Below are 19,070 nucleotides of genomic sequence, written 5' to 3'. Positions count from 1 at the left end.
TAATATATATAATAGGGGGATTATGCCTTTTTGAAAAAAAAGACTTGAAAATTCTAAGGGGAGGGGATTAGCCTAGCCTTAAAATATTATATATTATATAATTATATTATATATATATATATATATATATATATATATATAATATTTTAAGGCTTTGTTTTTTTTTTTATTTTTAAAAAGGCTAATCCCCTCCCCTTAGCATCAAGTCTCAGGCACCCTGTGGGGACTGGGAGTCTGGGAATTCCTTGGTGAGGAACCACAAAAATCCAGTCGGTAGCCTATTAGGTACCCAGTAGCGTAATTTACAGCTTTGAGGGCCGAATTTGTTAGGTGGGGATCCAGAGCTGGGTAAAGTCCCCCCCCCCCCCCCCCCCCCCCCCCCCCACCAGAAGTGGAACTAGTGTCCTATTCAGGAGATTAGGAGAAAACCTTAATTTAGTTTCTAATGTTTGGTTAGATGCAGTGGTCCTTGCAGGCTAAGGAGCCCCCTCATAAACCAAGGTAAGGACCTGACGCACTAATTTAGGGTAGGTCAAGTGTATCAATTTTTTTTAAGTAAATGGTATTTTTCCTACCTATACCCTACAAACCTGAGGTACTTTGCAATAGGCTAGGAATTACTTTCAGCATAGGCTGGAATACAGCTGTTAAATTCATGAACAAGTGGATAGGCAGTACTGTACTATAATTACCGTCTGGTAGGTGGGTAGGCCCGCCTATCTGAATGTAAACGTTCCACTTTGCCTTACAGCCCAGGTTTCAGATTGAAGGGTGGAATGTAAAGGACCTCAAGTTTTTATAGCTGGGTAAAATACAATTTACTCTAAAAAAATGTGATACGTATGTTCCTGTACAATATACAAACTCTCGGTCCTTTACATTAGGAAGACTTACTGATTGCCGGGAGGAATGTGAGTGTGCCTCTATAACTGACTGGAGTTAAGCACGCCTGGGCTATTCCTCCTAGTCATAAGAGTGAGGAGTGGAGCCTTGCCTCTGACAATTTGATCAGAGTATAGGAACTGCATGGTCAAGAATCAGACCTCTAGGCCTTTTTGAAACGAGTGAGGAATCGTAACTCATCCAAAAAAGGGCTGGGAAGAATATTTAGTCTGAGGCATGAATGTAAAGTTCTGGGGAAGGTTTGCATTATTGCCAGTCTCCTTCCCCTTGGTAGAGGAAGGAGCAGGATTTGTGTACTTCCTATTTGTGGATAACAGAGGAAGTCCATCTCTGCTGCCGTTTCTTAAGAATGTATCTTTTAATAACTGGATGCATATCCAACTGTGGCACCTTATTAGTTAAGAAATTACATCTTGCAGCATCTTTTGCTTCACTATCAGCCAGTTTGTTCCCTTCTATACCACCTGGGCCTTTTGAATTAAGGGATGGGTAGGGCTAAACTTCTTTACGGCTTCTAAAACACGCCTTGAGTCACTATATATATTACTGTGGATTTAAATTTCTTATCAGCTGCAAGATTTGAAGCAACAACTATGGCTGTTGCTTCAGCAGTTAATATGGAAAGGGAGTATGGTAACTTTTTTTATACATACTATATGATTCCCCCTCACACATCACTGCACAGCCCACTCCATCTTCTGATTTTGAACCATCAGTATAGATATTCCTGTCATTTATATGCCTCTCATCCTGCTCCAAAAACTTGTTTCTGACTTCTTATGGACAACCTTTCTTCTCTTCTTCTCTATCTCTTTAGGGTATACATCTATTGCCGGAATAAATCAAGGAGGGATAGCAGGATGGTTAACTTGTAGGATCTTCTGCGTTTTTATATTTTCATCCTCCAGTTCACCTAGCTGCCTGATTTGAAATGGTGTTGAGGATCTACTAAATCTAAAAAGACTTGAATTACACTGTTTCAAGATCTCAAAAGAAGGATTCTTCCTAGTGCTTTTCAGCTGGATGATGTATCTCAGACCAAGCTCATGCCTCCTTAGGTCCTGTGGAAGCTGATGGGAGTCTACAAAGATACTTTCAATTGGTGAAGTTCTAAAAGCTCCAGTGCAGATCCTTAGCCCCATATTATGCACAATGTCCAATTCCTCAAGTTTAGTTTTTGAAGCAGATGAGTATACTTGGCAGCCGTAGTCTAACTTAGATAAACTTACTGCATTGTAAAGGCTTAACAACAATGTCATAATAACACCCCAATTAAAATTAGATACTGCTCTTAAAATATTTAGTGATCTCTTCACTTTCACTTTTAACTGGTCAGTATGATTATTCTAAGTGAGCTTTTCATCAAAGACCATTTCTAAAAAAATTTCTTCAGTTGAGTAAGGTAAAATAGTTCCATTTAAGGTAAGAGTTGGGATGCTTTCCTTAGTATGGTGCCTGCAAAACCAAACCGTGATGGTTTTTCTATTCGGAAAATTGAAATCCTTGCTTGTTAGCCCACTTTCTTACTTTATTGATGGCTCTTTGCATGAACCTGCTAGTAGAAACTGCATCATACCCTGAGCAGTACAGAGATAAATCATCTACAAATAAAGAGCCTTTTACTGGTGATGGTATATTTTCTAATACATCATTAATGGCAATAGCAAAAAGGGTGGCAGCAAGGACACTACCCTTAGGAACTCCCTCTTCTTGTAAGAAAGGTTGCGATACATGATTTCCAACTCTTACCTTAATACAAGGGTACCTCCGTTTTCGTACATAATCTGTTACGGAACCGCCCACGAAAACCAAAACAATAATTCCCATAAGAAATAATGTACATAAATAGTATTAATGCATTCCAGACCCCCAAAATATTAACAAAAAATATATTTTAGAAGGAATAAAAATGGTTTTATACAGAAAAGAATGAAAAATAAATATGAATGAATAATGAACATTTAACATCACTGTTACCTTTATGGAAGACTTGTTACTGTATGAAAGATGGAGAAGAGGAGAGGTTACTGCTTGGAAGGGGAATCCCCCTCCAGAAGGACTTAAGGTATCATGAACCTTTCTGGGGTTACTTCTCTGAAGTTTTTTAGTGGCACTGTCTGAGGTTACTTCCCCACTTCATTTTTTACTGGCACTAAGACCAGCTTGGAGTCACTGGACACTTGTCGAATAACAAAACTGTCCAGAGACATTCGTTTCTGACATCTCTTAAAATTTGCATGAAATGGTACAGAGCATTGTTATTAAAGATGTTAGAGACATGGATTACGTCGTCTTTGTTAGGATGATATGTCTACAAAATTTTGTGAATCGCTCCACTTCACAAACATTTCTTTGATCGCTGAAGTAGGCACAGTTAGTATCCCCTCTCTTCCTCGGATTCCTCATCTGCCATCTGTTGCTGTACCTGTTAAAGGTCTTGCAGCTCCTCAGTGGTTAGCTCTTCCCTATGGGCATCCAGTAGTTATTCCACATCCTCGCCGCTCATATCCAAGCCCATGGACTTCTCAAGAGAAACAATAGACTCCACAACAGGCATAGGATTGTCGGAGTTAGCCTCAAACCCCCTCGAAATCCTTCTTGAGGTAACACTTGCCACAACTTTTCTCCATGCAGAGTTCATTGTTCGGGAAGTCACTCCCTGCCAAGCCTTGGCTATAAGGCTTATCATATTGAAGATATTTAAGTGATCAATCCAGAACTCCTTAGGGTCATTCAGTGTCTGAGGTCACTTCAAAGCACCTTTAGAATAGTGCCTTGGTGTTGAGTTTCTTGAAGTTCAAGATGATTTGCTGGTCCATGGGCTGGATGGGAGGAGTGGTATTAGGAGGCAAGAACTTCACAGTGATGAATTTGAATTCGTCTAACAACTGGTCTTCCAAGCCAGGAGGATGTGCAGGAGCATTGTCCATTACCAGGAGGCACTTGAGGGGCAATTTATTGTCACTGAGGTATTTTTTAACACTTGGGCCATACTCTTCTTTGACTCACTAAATGAAAATTTGTTTCGTAACCCATGCCCTTTCATTGGCCTTCCACATCACAGGCAATTTATTCTTTGACACATTTTTCTTGAACACTTGGGGAGTTTTAGAGTGATAAACAAGTAGTTGTCTCACTTTGAAATCCCCACTGGTGTTTCCACAGAACAAGAGAGTTAGCCTGTCTTTCATAGGCTTGAGCCTTGGCAAAGAACTTTCCTTCTGCGTGATGTAGGTCTGTTTTGGCATTTTTTCCAGAACAGGCCTGTCTCATCACAATTGTAGACCTGTTGTGGGAGGAATCCTTCAGCTCAAGATATTCTCTGAATTCACCAACGAATTCTTCGGCAGTATGTTTATCCGAGCTTGCAGCCTTCCCATGCCGTGCAACACTATTGATGCCGATATGCTTTCCGAATTTTTCAAACCAGCCTTGAAATCAACTAAGAGCAGCACTTGTTGGAATTTTCTTGATTGAATTGGCTTGCAGCATCCTCGCTTTCTCACAAATGATCGCTTCAGACACACTATCCCCCACTACCTGTTTTTCGTTGATCCACACCAACAACAGCTTTTCAACATCTTCCACTAGTTGCGATCTCTGTTGAGATAATGACATGACCGCTTTCGCAACATCAGCTGCCTTGATTTCATCTTTGCTACGATAGAGCTGATTGTCGCCACCGACTTACCGTACATCCTAGCAAGATCAGCTACACGCGTCCCACTTTTATACTTTGCTACAAGTTCTTTCTTGAATGGGAGGCAATTGCACTGTTGATAGTAGTGTCATTAAAATAATTATATGCCTCTGAAATGGACAGAAATCTTACATTCTTCTCCATGAGAGCAGACTTGCTAAATTTCTTCCAGTCTGCTTCATCTACCTCCCATTTAGGTGTCTCAGATGGCTGATTTTTAACCGATTTTATATGAATTGGGAAGTGGTCACTCCCATTTGGATATTCATTAACTGACCATTCATAATCAATATAAATACTACTAGATGAGCAAAGGCTCAGATATATAGCTGAGTAGGTATTGGAGTAGATATTATGATACATCATGGCTCCAGTAAGTAGAGTGATATCATGACCATCCATAATACCCTCCAACATCCTACCCTTTGCATCTGCCATGTTCCCACCCCAAATGGGGTTGGAAGCATTAAAATCGCCAAGGAGGAGGAATGGAGTAGGAAGCTGATTGATCAGTAAATGAATATTATTATAAGTGAAATCCCAATCATGAGAAAGGCAGATGGATCAGAATGTAATTTGCTTGTCTATAATGAAAGTTACTGCTATAGCTTGGAAATGAGTGATAATTGATAGCAAGGATTGTGGCAATGACTTATGCAAAATAATTGCTGCACCTCCCTTGGCTCTATCTCTTATTAGTGGTAGAGAATTATATATGCTGTAATTTAATCCAGGATTATGTGTGCATCCAAGCTTAGTTTCCTGGAGACACAATGCGTGGGTTATGGTTAGGGAACAGTACCTTCAGCTCTTTGCTTCAAGCCCTGAAACCTCTACAGTTCCATTGTAGTATTGATGTGAAAACCATTTTTTGGGCTTGGTGGAAGGCCCTTTGGATGGAGCATTCTCATTTACTCTCTTCTGTTTACGAGCATTATCAAGAGATGATTTGGAAAGGACTGGCCTTGACAGGTTTGGTTCATTATCTTTTAATTTACTAGTGCTGTTTTGTTTCCCTTTCTTGTCAAATTGTTTGAATTCAAGCTGGGGTTCTTGCATCAAGCTTAGTGCTTTGTATCTATTACTAAGTGATGCAAGTTTAATTGGATTTGATGGAGGATTGGAATTGGATGGAGGAGGGGAAGGGGGGGGGGATTGGGGGGGGGGGGGGGGGAATGTCTCCTCTTTTGATGGTTTTGCTTCTTGGTCACCATTAAATCAGGCAGAGATACAGCCTGAAACAATTCCAAGGTGGTTGGGTTGATTGCTGTCTTATCCTCCTTAGAGGCTTGCACTCTAGCCTCCTCAGTTCACCCTGATTTCTGCAACAGATCCAAATTATTTCAAAGCTGTCAAGATCATTTTATAATCACAACTGACTGGTAAGTCTTTGATATGGAGCATTCTCAGATTTTTCACACAACCTGACTGTGTTGACTGTGTTGAGGATTTAACTTTGGATGAAGATTTCTTAGAGAAGTCTGTCTTTGATTGAAGTCATCATCAATGAAGCATGGCTAGAGGGTCCGGGGGAGGGGAAGTCAGGAGGGGGATCAGATTCATTATTACTGCTTTTTATCAAATCAGTTTTGGAGAAGTCATCAACATTTGGAGAATTTTGAATATCCTTGGTGGATGCAGAGGTTGTCATCTGTACCAGAAGGGCACCATCATAGGGCCCAGAGATTTGAGAGGGGAGGGGGGAAAAAAACTGAAAACCTTAAAAAGATATCATCAGCCTTTCATGGAGTTTATTCTTCCACCAATGGCACAAGTGAGAAAATGACTCCCAAATGTCCGCATCCCTATCACCTGTGATAGCAAAACATGATTAGAGTGGACCAAATGTAAGCCAAACCCGCTTGATAGGACTAAGAGTATTACAAGAATACAATCATTCCCACCCTAATCACATTATGGGCAAACCAGATAAAATACCAAGAGTCCTATACCCAGAACTAGACGCCCCTGGAATCCGTGGTCTAGTCTTGTAGAGTAGTTCCACCTGATAACTCTCGGGTCCGAACATTATCGGGCAGTTGGTGGTTCCACCACAGTTCCAGTTTAGGTTTGGATATAAACCCATTCCCAGCTATGATATCTTTTCCTAATTGGTAGCTCCAATAAATTTTACTAAGTGGAAAATTCCACAATATTACTCCAAATAATTACACAATAATATATGAGACTCTTGGACTCAAACCTGGGAACTAATTCCTGGGGTTTAAGAGCCCCCTCACCACGTCAAGGTGGTCCCACATTGAGGGGGTTGAAAAAGTATTGAATTTTGCAGTTCAGGTTTTAATTGCATCAGAAGATTTGAGATCATCCTAACACAGCTTGGATTGGCGATGCCCACTTCACCCATAGTTAAATTTTAGAGAAAGCCAGTGCCCCAGTTTGTGATCACTGTGATGGTGAGTTATCTGTTGAACACATGCTAGTGCACTATCCTAGATTTAATTGCCTTAGGGTCAAGTACTTAATAGCTGGGAAGATTAGTTCAGAAATGTTGATGGTTGAGGTAGATAACCTTATGGGTAATCTCAAAGAATCTGATTATTTTAACGAGATTTGATTTCAGTGTATTTAGTAAAGATTTTAGTAATTTTTATTTCATAAAGTATATATTTTTAAATATAAGATTTTGATTATTATTTTTTCATTGGTGCTACCTATCATCATTATTTTTTAAGTTCATATTTGAACACTTATCATTCACTTTTTCATAATTAATCATACTAAATTATGCATTTCATTTTCATTAGGGTGTTGAATAATCCTGATGGGTTCTGGTGCTTGGTCTTCAAGACCTAAATTTCATGATCAATCAATCAATCAAGTATCTCCTGCAAGTGAGAGGATTTTCTAGCAAAGCAGGGAGCCGCATGTCCGGCTATCTCAGAAAGTCTTTATCAGCAGTCTATCATGGTAAGTAAACAGTCTGCTGTGATTGGTGTTGTCAAAGGGATTTCTCTTTACTTGGAACCTCAGAGTTGAGGAAGGCCTGTCCGTTTCAGCTGTTAAAGGTTACAGGGCTGCATTAGATTTAGTTTTACGCCTAAAGGGCATAGACATCGCTTCATCCTGTGAGATCTCTGTTATTTAGGAGTTTTGAGCAATCCTGTCCACCAAAAGAGCTCAAACCTCTGACTTGGGATCTCCCCCTTGTCCTTGGAAGTCTCACTCGAGCCCTTACATCGATCATCAGACAGGAATCTGACTGAAAAGTTTTCCTGTTGACTTTGGCATCCTTGAAAAGAGTTGGAGAACTCCATGGCCCAAGTTATGTGAAACTCACCAGGTGTTGGGGGTCTGTAGCCTTTGAATTTGTCCCGGAATTCATGGCCAAAACACAGAATCCGTCAGTGCATGATAACAGGTTTGACTCAGCAGGAACTATGACTTTGTCCTGTCAGGGCTCTGGGCTGCTATCTGAAAAGGACTCGTCACCTTAGACCTAGGTGTCGAAGACTTTTTGTTGGTACAGGCCGTATTGGGAAGTTTCCAAGAACAGAATTTCCTTCTGGCTACGTGAGGCTGTTACTCAGGCTTATTCCTCGCTAACTAGTTCTGTTACAGAGATGGTGTACCCAAGGGCAGATGACAGCAGAAGTTCAAGTTCCTCTCTGGCTTTTAAGAAGAACATGTCTGTTCATAGAATTTTGAATGCTGGTTCTTTGCTATATCAAACCACGTTTACTTCCTTTTATCTGAAGGATATTGCTTACAGGTGCTTGGAAACATTTTCCTTGGGTCCTGTGGTGGCTGTACAACAAATTGTGTAGCTCATCTAGCCCCTGACAGCAATTTGTATCTTACCTAAGATGTTTGTGTGGAAGAGAGAATGAGTGAGTTGGCTCTGTCTTTCTTTCTTTGTTCTTTCCTTCTTCCTTAAGGCGAGTCGAAGAATAGACACATCACACGCTGGAACTGATCTGATAGAGGCGAGTCAGGTAGTCATACTAGTGATAATTAAAATCCCTGTGGCTTGAAAGGTTTGTTACTGGAACAGACAAAGTTCTCCTTACCTTCCACAAGTGCAATGTACTGAACCCAGCAGAGTAAGTTTTTGGGTTTTCGTCTCCCTAGTCTCTCGCAGGCTATGACCCCCGCCTTTAGAACTTTCTTCTAAGAAGCATGGTTGGGTGGGCTGAACCCCCAGTCGGTTCAGGGTACTTACCTCCCTCTATAAGTATCTCCTATTGCCAAGACCGAAGGTTTGTTCCACATATGAACAAATGGCATATTTTTTAATCCATTTGAATTTTTCATAGCTTACAAACCTGAGGTCTTAACATTATACTGCCCTCCTCTAGCCACCCATCTCGTGTACTGGGTTGGAAGAAAGACTTTTGTGTCACAAGGTCCCAAGCTTGGTCAGTGACCAGCTTCCACCTTGCATACATATGGGTTGCCAGATGCCACAGATTCCTTGCTTTACAATCTTTGATTGTTTTTAACTGGTTTCTAGCTGGCACGAGAAGATTATCCCATTGTTAAAACCTCAGGTTTGTATAAGCTATGAATAATGCAAATAGATTAAAAATTTGCCATTTTTGGATCACTTTAAAGGTTCTGCAAGGAAAGATTTATTGAGGATCTTTCCTGTCTATTTGATGTTTGGTCATTTTTTATAATTTTTTTGCCATTGCTTTGGTACCTCCAAGATAATTAACAAGGCTGTTGAAAATTTCCTGCTTCCAGCTTAACTCCTTTACTATGTAGGGCTAATTTCTAGTTTTTTACCAAAATGTTTCTACATAATGTAACATACTCATCAACAAATTTCTTTAATTTACTTTTCCTATCCATGTTTTTGCCAATGATTAAACCCTTTGTATTTCTCCTTCCTTTACCTCCCACCCCTTTTCTGTTCTTTGCAATCAATCTTGAATTTCTCTTTCTTTGTCAATCAACTCTGATCTTGTTTGATCTTGTTTGCCAATCTGAAAAAAGATGCAATAACTGTCTCATCTGTCAAACTCTTCAGTTCTCTTTAATGTAATGAATTAATTTTTTTTAAACTCTAAAAATACTAGAATAAAAAAATTACCAGTAAACCTAAAGTTGTAATCCCTTGAAGTCTGATTGGACTAAAAAAATTTCAGAAGTTGTTTCTCAGGTGAAGGACAATCATGTGTTAATTACAGAACCTCCCTCTTAACTTTCATAAGTTAGCATTCGATGTAAAAAGGATTTCTTTGTAGATAAATGAATACGAGAATAAAAAATAAAATACTATATTGATATTCTACATAAGATTGCTTTTCTTAGGCAGATGAAATATTTTTCTTGTTACATATGTAGTGTAACATCCACCTTAATGTAATTGCATTTGCACTTTTGATGAAAATACACATAATATACAGGAATTTACTAATCAACATTTATTCAAACTGACTGGAATAGTAACCCCCAATTACCTGAAGCTTACAAACTAGACAATGTAAAGAAAAATTATAAGACAGTAAAATAAAAGGAAAGTATTAAAGTAATTGTGGATAGGGGAAATTCAGTGATAAAAAATCTTAGAACAAGTTGGGGCACTCCAAAAACTTTTGTACACTTTAAAGAATGATCAATTAATACATACAGATCTTCATACTGTATTATTACCCACTAGTCTTTCTTCCACAAGATTACCAACTGAAGATCTTTAAAATCATTTATGGAATAAAAATGAAGTGGGCATAATAAAGTGCAAGTACACGCTAACTGTGTCTATTACTCAACTTGAAATATATTATCAAATCATTTTTTTTATGTTTACCACCACTGATAACTTGTGTGATCAAAAAATTTCATATAGTACATATTTCAAATAAATGTAGTGTATTTCATTCTTAATTCCTTTTGCTATGTATCATAGGTATTCAATCTATTTTTACATCTCTTAAGGTAACATGCACTACATTTATTTCACAGAGGCATTTCCTGATTCTGCTCAGGCACCACAAGTCACAATGCAAATTACTAGACAGTTTGTTGTGAAACTACAAAACAGTTTTCCTTGACAATAATGATGATGCTCATTACCATGAAAGAATGTAATATACCATGTACCTGTTTCCTGGTAATTACAATTAGTCCACTCATGATTTTTGAATGCCCTAGACATGTCTTTCCTTGACAGATAGAATATACCATGCACACATGCATATGGATCCATAAGTCCCATGCAGTTTATAGTTCACTGCTCAATGGAATTTTCTATGCCTAAAGCAATTAAAAAGTAACTTAAGTTCTTGTTTAAAGAGCTTAATTATTTTGGTTACCATTTATGCCTAATTTTGTATATTTTACTTGCTGTATAATACCTGCCATTTTCTTTATATTGGGGTTTTGGTATTTCTGAATTTTGTACTTGCATATATTTTTTGCTTCCTCATATTTTCCTTGTTCACTGTAAAGTTACTGCATTGCTTGGCAGGCCATTTCATGTGTATCTCTTATATTAACATGGGCCTATCAATACGACAATTTTGTAGCAGTTGTTGGGGACAAGTTTGTTTTCCAGATCTAAGCTTGGTCTGCTAGTCTACAGTGGAACCTTCAACATTAATAATGATTGAGGAGCTGCCCTTTTCAGATGCTGCTTTGGGCAGACTGCCACTCTCACGGGTAGATGCTCTGCATGGAGGAAAGTATAAGAACCAGATCAAATAGTGCCCAATCATTTCAAATCAAGAACAGATGCAAGTGCAACGACAGTGCTTGACAGCAACTGTTAAACTTCCATCCTCTCACTTATTCAGCCTAGACAGAATGAACCTACTCCAATTCCAAGATGAATGCATCTTCTGTCGATAAACAGGGCAATCCAGGTTTGGACACTGGCAGAGATTCAGAGTAGAGCCACTTTCGCCATTTCTTCGAGTTCCTTACTTGCAAGCATAAACTACTCTGTTCCTGGCAAGTTCTTGAGAGGAGCTGTTGTTTGGAGTGAAGAATTTAGCAGACTTCCATGGATACCAAGAGCAGTGATCAAAGTTGTGTAAGTGGACCCACAGCAAAATAACCAAACCAGGATTCAGGCCTTGTAAATGCCAGGAATAAAGATAGAAACCTTGTTACCCTACACCAAGAACATGGCCACGTTAGCAGACTGAGTCTGTAAAGATGCCAAGAGCCTTTAAGTTAACCTCATTACCAGAAAGGTCAGACTCAACCCCAAAATATATGTTAATTTTACTAGATCACTGAACTGATTAACAGCTCTCCTAGGGCTGGCCCGAAGGATTAGATATTTTTACATGGCTAATAACCAATTGGTTATTTAGCAATGGGACCTACAGCTTATTGTGGGATTGGAACCACATCGAGAAATGAATTTCTGTCACCAGAAACAAATTCCTCTGATTCTGTGTTGGCAGAGCAGGGAATTGAACCTGGATCCAGACATCGGCAGTCGAGCATGTAACAGACTCATCCAAAGAGGAACTACTCAACCCCAAAGCTATGCCAAGACTTGATTCATATTGATGTTGTAGCACTCAATAATATCTGACTTCTAGACACCAGGAAGAAGTAACAGGCCTGTAACTAGTTCGTACTGGTGGACAGTTACAGTCTCATGCTCAGAAGTCTAGCCCATTTGTCTCCTAATTCTTTACCCTTGAATGTTGTTGGTGCCTTAAATGGCATTTGGATACAAATGGAAACCTCAAAGAGGACCAACACAGAACAATCCTATAGCCTTGGAATTAAATTTTAATGACTCTAGACAGACAGCTTTCTACACACCTGACACTTGGGACCACTCATTGCCATAACATACATTTTAGATATTCTAGATGATTTCTAAATTGGCAGAAAAAGGTATTTACCAGTAAAAGCCAAAAGAAGCCCAAAATTTCTCCCAAGTGTTCCTCTCCTCCAGACCTAATGGTAAGCAAAATTTACAAGAGATCTAAATGTTCCTTCCATGCAAGCATGACAACCCTCGGGTACTGGAACCCTAACCCGAAGTGTCTTTCTTTTTCGCTTAACCTAATTTTTTTTTTTTTTTTATGGGGTAGACATCACCAGCTTGGGTTCCTCAAAAGCATTAAAGGAAGTCTCAAAGACCAGAAGCTGACAGCTTCTTTTAATCAAACTTTGGTCCTTTCTCTCTGTATGATCCTTAACATACTACCCAGAAAAGACATGGCACAGTATCATGAACCTTACCCATTTCTGGAGGAGGTGCAAAGTCAAACAAATTGGATTTTGTTCTAACTAACGTTGTCATAAGGAACTGAAGGTGTTCTATACCAACTCATTGAATCTAGTACCAGATGTCAGAATGTGTTTGCAGAAATATCAGTGGCCAGACCAGTTTAGCTACCAAAGAAAGATAACGTTAGTAGAAAAGGTGGCCACTTCAACATAGTTTCCAGGGAAGGGGAGGAAAAGGAGCGTATGTTCTACCTCACCATTTTTTTTTTCCTGGTGAAACTCTCATGAAATTCTGATGAGCTTGTTACTAGATGATGCTAAGCCTTGGTTAACAGAGGATTAATGACTTCCATTTCTGGAGAAAACTCTCCCATCACTTTTACTTCATAGACTCAGAATTTAAAGTTTAAGAGAGCAAGGTTTGGTGGATATTAAGTGGACAACCTAGGTGTTGTTGGACAACTCCATAGGTTTTTACAACTACCAGTTTGTGGTTCTCAAGGCAAGAGGAAAGTGGCACCCCATCATCAGCTGTCCAACAAGCAGGGTAGAGGAAGCAGCTTCAGCTCAGTACTCTCAGTTCCATGTTCTAGTCCATCATGTTCCCCTCAAGTTTTCACCTGGAGAACCCAGTAGGGGAATAGATTCTTTAGAAGTTTAGACAACTTACTTTTGGTAGAATCATCACCAACAGAACTTTATCAGCACACTTATTACATTCTCCAGGTCAAGGTCAACTGGAGGAGGGCAAATTTTGAATTGATGGAAATAACTTACATAGAGATGGATCTGACATACTTGACGCCCTGGTTTATTTGACAGACAGAAATTCCAACAGAAATGACCCATCTGCCAAAGTGTGCCAACTTCTGATAGATCATCTCACTGGAAAGACTGGCACATTGCAGTTGGTTCAGGATTCATTCTCTGTATCTATAACTTATCAGGTCTTGTGGAGCAAGAAATCAGCCAACCAGTCACCTATGGTGCAATGTCTGAATGGATTGTCCTTGGTGATAAGACTCTTGAGAACCACAGGACAGGACTGCCCCTGGCACCTCCTTAAGATGTTCTACTTTTTACAGACAAGTCAAACCAAAGGTGGGGAGCCCATCCCATAAATTTCTAGGCAGCCAGAACTTCAGAACAATTGTCCAGACAACTATTTGCTGTTCATGAGAGAGGCAAGACAGAAGAATGATGATGCCAATGTGACTCCCATAGCAAATCTGAAAAACCAAAAGGTCATGAGTTTGGAGACCCTATGTCGTCGGGCAGTCAAAATTTTTCATTGTGAAAGTGCTGTATCTTGCCAAAAGGCATAAAGATTTTTGCTTATAATGGTCATTACATCCACTTGTCCATAAGGTTCTATGGGTACTGTGGAGCACCCTTGGGTGACTATTTCCAAAGAACCTCAAGAGGAGATTTTAATATGTATAATCCCCTACTCTAGTGGATCCAGCAACCTGGAAGAAACATGTTCTCATACATGTATGCCATGGCCTGGAAGTGTACACCTTTCCTGTCATTAGCAATTTTGGATGAGGTTCAGGAATCAAGATTTGTCATTGACTACTGGCAACCATCCAGAATAGTAAAAATGGTTTGATAATATTCTTTATATCTTTTGAGGAACATATCCATGGGTACTCCCCAGTAGCAGAGGTTTCTACACAGTCCTAACTTTCAGTGATTTCACAAGAACATGAAATTGTTAGATATCCATACATGGAGGTTACCTAATGACCTCAGGGAAAGGGTTTCCAGCAGGAGCAGCAGAGACTATCTCCAATCCTTACAGAGTTTGGACACTCAACCATTACCTAGCAAAATGCTTATTTTATACCAAGGAATGGAAATCAGTACATGTCCCAATCTCTGAATCCTGGTGTTTAACATCTCAATCCTTCCCACCTAAATTATAATTGACACTAAATGTAAGTAATGGAACTGTGGTGGTGAAATAAATCTAATGTGTACTATACTCAAAACAAATTGAATATTTTTGCACATACCAATTAATTCTGATATGAAATTCCTGGCTCCACCTCCCTACACCAATTTCTTTTATCTGGGTGGCCAATTAGCTGATGGGGACTCAAGAATCTACATGTAAATGGCTACTTTCACTCTTCTTTTGCCTCATAACAAAGAAATGTTGGGGCATCCAAAGATCATAAATGTAGGCTAATTATGTGTAACTGGTTTGTCTGAGAAATTAATTTGTTTTTAAGAAATATTGTTTATCTATTACATTTCACCTAATCTGTTCTCATTCCTTTCCTGAACTTTTTTTTTTTTTTCAAAAATGGTTTTCAAAAATGGAAGTCTATTCACGTCAAGCCTATGAATCGCGTAAACAATCTCTACAATTTTTACATGTGTGTTGTATATTTAAACACAAATACACAATAAAGGAATATTGCTTCCAAAGTGTCTTGGGAAGAACATTGCCAGTGTAGAAAGGATTCTTTCAGTATTTCTCCAGCTGCCAACTGCAATAGTTTCATATTCAGTTGTCATAACTTCTTTAACTTTACCTTGCTAAAAATCTTCCCCTCCCATTTATGAACAATCTTTCAGATGACTTCAATTAGTCTTAATATGGTTGAATTACAGTACCCCTCAGCTTATCAGATGCTTTGGGGATGTGGCCCTCTAACATAGATGACACTATAGTATAGCTTACACTGAATAACTAGCTTATCACACAGCCAACAGTAACTTCAAATAAACTCTAGCCTAAGCTAACCTGAACATCGGACATATTCAATTTAGGAGTTTTATAGCAAATTGCATCGTTTTTAAAACGGTTGCCTACCAATAATGGTGTGACTGGCAATATACACTGATTCCAATCAGAAGAGGTCTGATAAACGGAGGGGCTACTGTTTACAATAATAATAATAATAATAAAGAGTAGAGCTAACAAGTGGGAATGCCACAATTGTATATACATATAATTTGTGTGAGAGAGAATGTTTTAATAGCAGCCACTAATAGCTGACCTTCTGGGGTTTATGGCATACATATAAGACCATCAGACCCCACAGAGATTCTCCACACACTGAAAAGTCTGTATTTCTTAAGCAGTTGGATTTTAAACATTTTAGCTTGAGTTCTATAAACCATTTCAAACAGTCCCATGACAGTGATTATATATTTCTTCCTTGTTTGGTAATGTCCCCTTCACACAATCAAGGCTATAAGATAAAATATACATGTGAATTGAACAATTGGAAAAAGCACAAAAAATATACTTTTTTTACAAATGAGTTTAAAATACCATGTAGGATAGCTGGCTGAAGTACCCATTCCCTTGTAAAGCTACACCATTTGTATTTCAGTATGTTAAATATGTATGTTTTGTACGGTCCAAAATAACACTTAAAACCAATAGAAAATAAAGAAATGTATCACAGCTGCAAATGTTATCTTCTCATACATTATGATGCTCATTTCCAGCTCCCTTCCTTTTTCTTCCTATCCCTTTTTTATGCAGAGTAACTTTTATTATTATATTATAACAAACTACATATTACATTTATGATTAAACATAGTTTCAGAGCCAAAGGTTACTTCAGTAGTTGTGCTATTCAAAAGCCTAACAATAATCAAGAACTGTACTTACTTTTGCACCATGTTGCCAAGACAGTGTCAACAAAGAATGGAACTGACAAAATAATAATCATACTTCTTGAATAACAATAAGAAAATTGAAGATAAAACAAAATAGTACCAGAACTGTGAATATTCAAATAAAAGTAGCAACTACTTCAGCTATTATCTGCTCAGTAATTGTCATTCTACATATTAGCTAATTCTTGAAAAAATTCTTCTACACACAATATTCTCATTTAATTCCTATTAGCAAAAATGGATGTCTCATTAAACCCTGACATGTTAAAACTTCAGTTTCATATAGGAGTAGAAAACCTGGAAGAAAAAAAGTTGCCACAGAATAAGTAATAAGATACTGTACAGTAAACACACACAGGAATGAATAGCTAATGTTGTGAAAGACTAGCAAACCTATATACTGTACCAATTTTTTTACCTTTCCCACTAATAAATATGGCAGTTTTTTTCTAACAATTCTTGATTATAACTCTTATATATACAAATATTATACTACAGTTAATTTATGTAATATACGACAGGCATTACTCAACATAGATCTTAACAAAATAATGTACCGGTAGATATTCCGGTTTAGATAACGAAATCAGAAAGTATTTTACCCTGGCATGCAACTAGTCGATGAATAATATTCTAAATACTGAACATTTCAGAAATACCATACTACAATATAAGCTAATTCCTGATATGCATTAAAGTGAGCAATACAAAATCAATTAAACCATATTCTTGATGTGTTAGCCCTTCACAAATAAATATTCATGATCATACTAAAAAATCAGTAAGTGCTAAATAACTTACAACAGTTGTATGCCCTGAGTTTTCTATATTTCCTTTTTCATGAAATCAAGGTATGGAATCATTCTCTAAATGTCATAACATAAGTCTTAACAAAGTTTTTTAATAACGCATGAATCATATGATAAGGTGAGTACATCAATTAAAAATATATTCTAATAAATACTTATAGGCTCTAAACATCCCATTTACAATGATAAACTTTATTATCTAATTACCTACATTCTAATGGAATAGTGTTCATGTTCCTATTTATATAACAAATACAATCTCCACATACAATATGAAAATGCAACGAGTGACACACAATTGTGTAAAACTTTTCTTCGAGAGTCATCTCTTCGTACCAAAACAACTGGAGATGCAGATGATAATGATTGCAGAGGTAAACGAGAAAGGCGTCCAGAATCGTATTCCACCTGAAAAGTAGGGGACCAGCCACAAATGGGAAATTAGCTCACAAAAAATTCTTTCAAGATAAACAGAAAAGGACAGATTTTTAAATCAATTTGTATTTTTCATAGCTAACAAATCTGAGGTCTTAACAATTGGATATTTTTCAAGTGCCAGCTGGTAACCAGTTAAAACAATCAGAAATTGTAAAGCAATGAATCTGTGAGATCTGGCGACGCCTGCACATGAGGTGAAAGCTGGTCAGAGACTGTGCATTCAACCTCGTGACACACCAGTCTTTTCCCAACCCAGGAGATGACAAAATGCAGACAGGGGCAGCTAGAGGTGGGCAGTACACATTAAGACCTCAGGTTTGTTTGCTATGAAAAATACAAATTGATTTAAAAATTTGTCATTTGTTCATGTGCGGAACAAACCTTCGGTCTTAACAATAGGATAGACTTATACTTGGAGGGAGGTACAGACATCCTAAACTGGCTGGGAGTTAACCCACCTGACCACCTAAAGGTGGAGCAATGCCCTTGAGGAGATAGAGTAACTGATATCTAACAAATAGGCCATCTGGGTTGCAATACAATGATATATGAGAAGATTCATAGCATCTAGGGAACTAAAGCAAATTTTGACTGTCCAATAACAAACCATATAATCACAGGGGCTTGTTATTACTCCAACTCCCCCTTGCCAGAGAATGGAGTACTTCCTACTGATTAGATGCTTTTTGATTATTACAAAAATACAAAACAAACTAACTATCAGCATGACTACCTTACTCACCTGTATCAAAGCACCTCAGTGGCGTGGTTGGTATGGTGTTGGCATCCCACCTCGGTGGTCGCGAGTTCGATTCTCGGCCATTCCACTGAGGAGTGAGAGATTGTGTATTTCTGGTGACAGAAGTTCACTCTCGACATGGTTCGGAAGTCAGGTAAAGCCACTGGTCTCGTTGCTGAATAACCGCTGGTTCCATGCAACATAAAAACACCATACTAACAAAACAAAGACTCACCTGTATCAGACCACTCCAGCATACGATGTGTCTATTCCTCAACCCATCCATAGGAAGAAGAAAGGAACAAAGAGAAAGAAGAGACCAGCCAACTCACTCTTTCTTGCTTCCACACAATCACCTTTGGTAAGATACAAAATTGCCCAGTAAAGGGCAATGGTGAGTTACACAACTTGTTGGGTAGCCACCACAGGACCCAAGGAAAACGTGTCCATACAGCTCTGGGCAACATCTCTTACATAAAATGAGGCAAACTGATTGGCGCAACCAAGTACCAGCGTTCAAAATTCTATGAACAAAAAAATTTTTCTTAAATGCCAGAGAAGAACTTTTACCTCTAACGTCATGCGCTCTAGCCTGCACAGACTCGCTGACAGAACTATCAAGAGACGAATAAGCCTGCTTGATCGCCTCATGTATCCAGAAAGAAATAGTGTTCTTGGA

General features: G+C 38.4%; 1 protein-coding gene across 6 annotated transcripts in view; it reads right to left on the bottom strand.

The window, feature by feature from the left end:
• Positions 1 to 9,830: 9,830 nt before the first annotated feature.
• LOC135221814 (transmembrane protein 11, mitochondrial-like) overlaps positions 9,831 to 19,070 on the bottom strand; it is a 133,885-nt gene continuing 124,645 nt past the window's right edge. For all 6 annotated transcript variants that reach the window (XM_064259703.1, XM_064259699.1, XM_064259701.1 and 3 more), the window contains exon 8: positions 9,831 to 17,622. In XM_064259703.1, the coding sequence (XP_064115773.1) occupies positions 17,452 to 17,622 (171 nt within the window). In that variant the 3' untranslated portion in view covers positions 9,831 to 17,451. The remainder of the gene's footprint in view (positions 17,623 to 19,070) is intronic.

Source organism: Macrobrachium nipponense, chromosome 3 (assembly GCF_015104395.2).
Source record: "Macrobrachium nipponense isolate FS-2020 chromosome 3, ASM1510439v2, whole genome shotgun sequence".
NCBI lineage: Eukaryota > Metazoa > Arthropoda > Malacostraca > Decapoda > Palaemonidae > Macrobrachium > Macrobrachium nipponense.
This window is presented reverse-complemented; position numbering and strand designations above follow the sequence as displayed.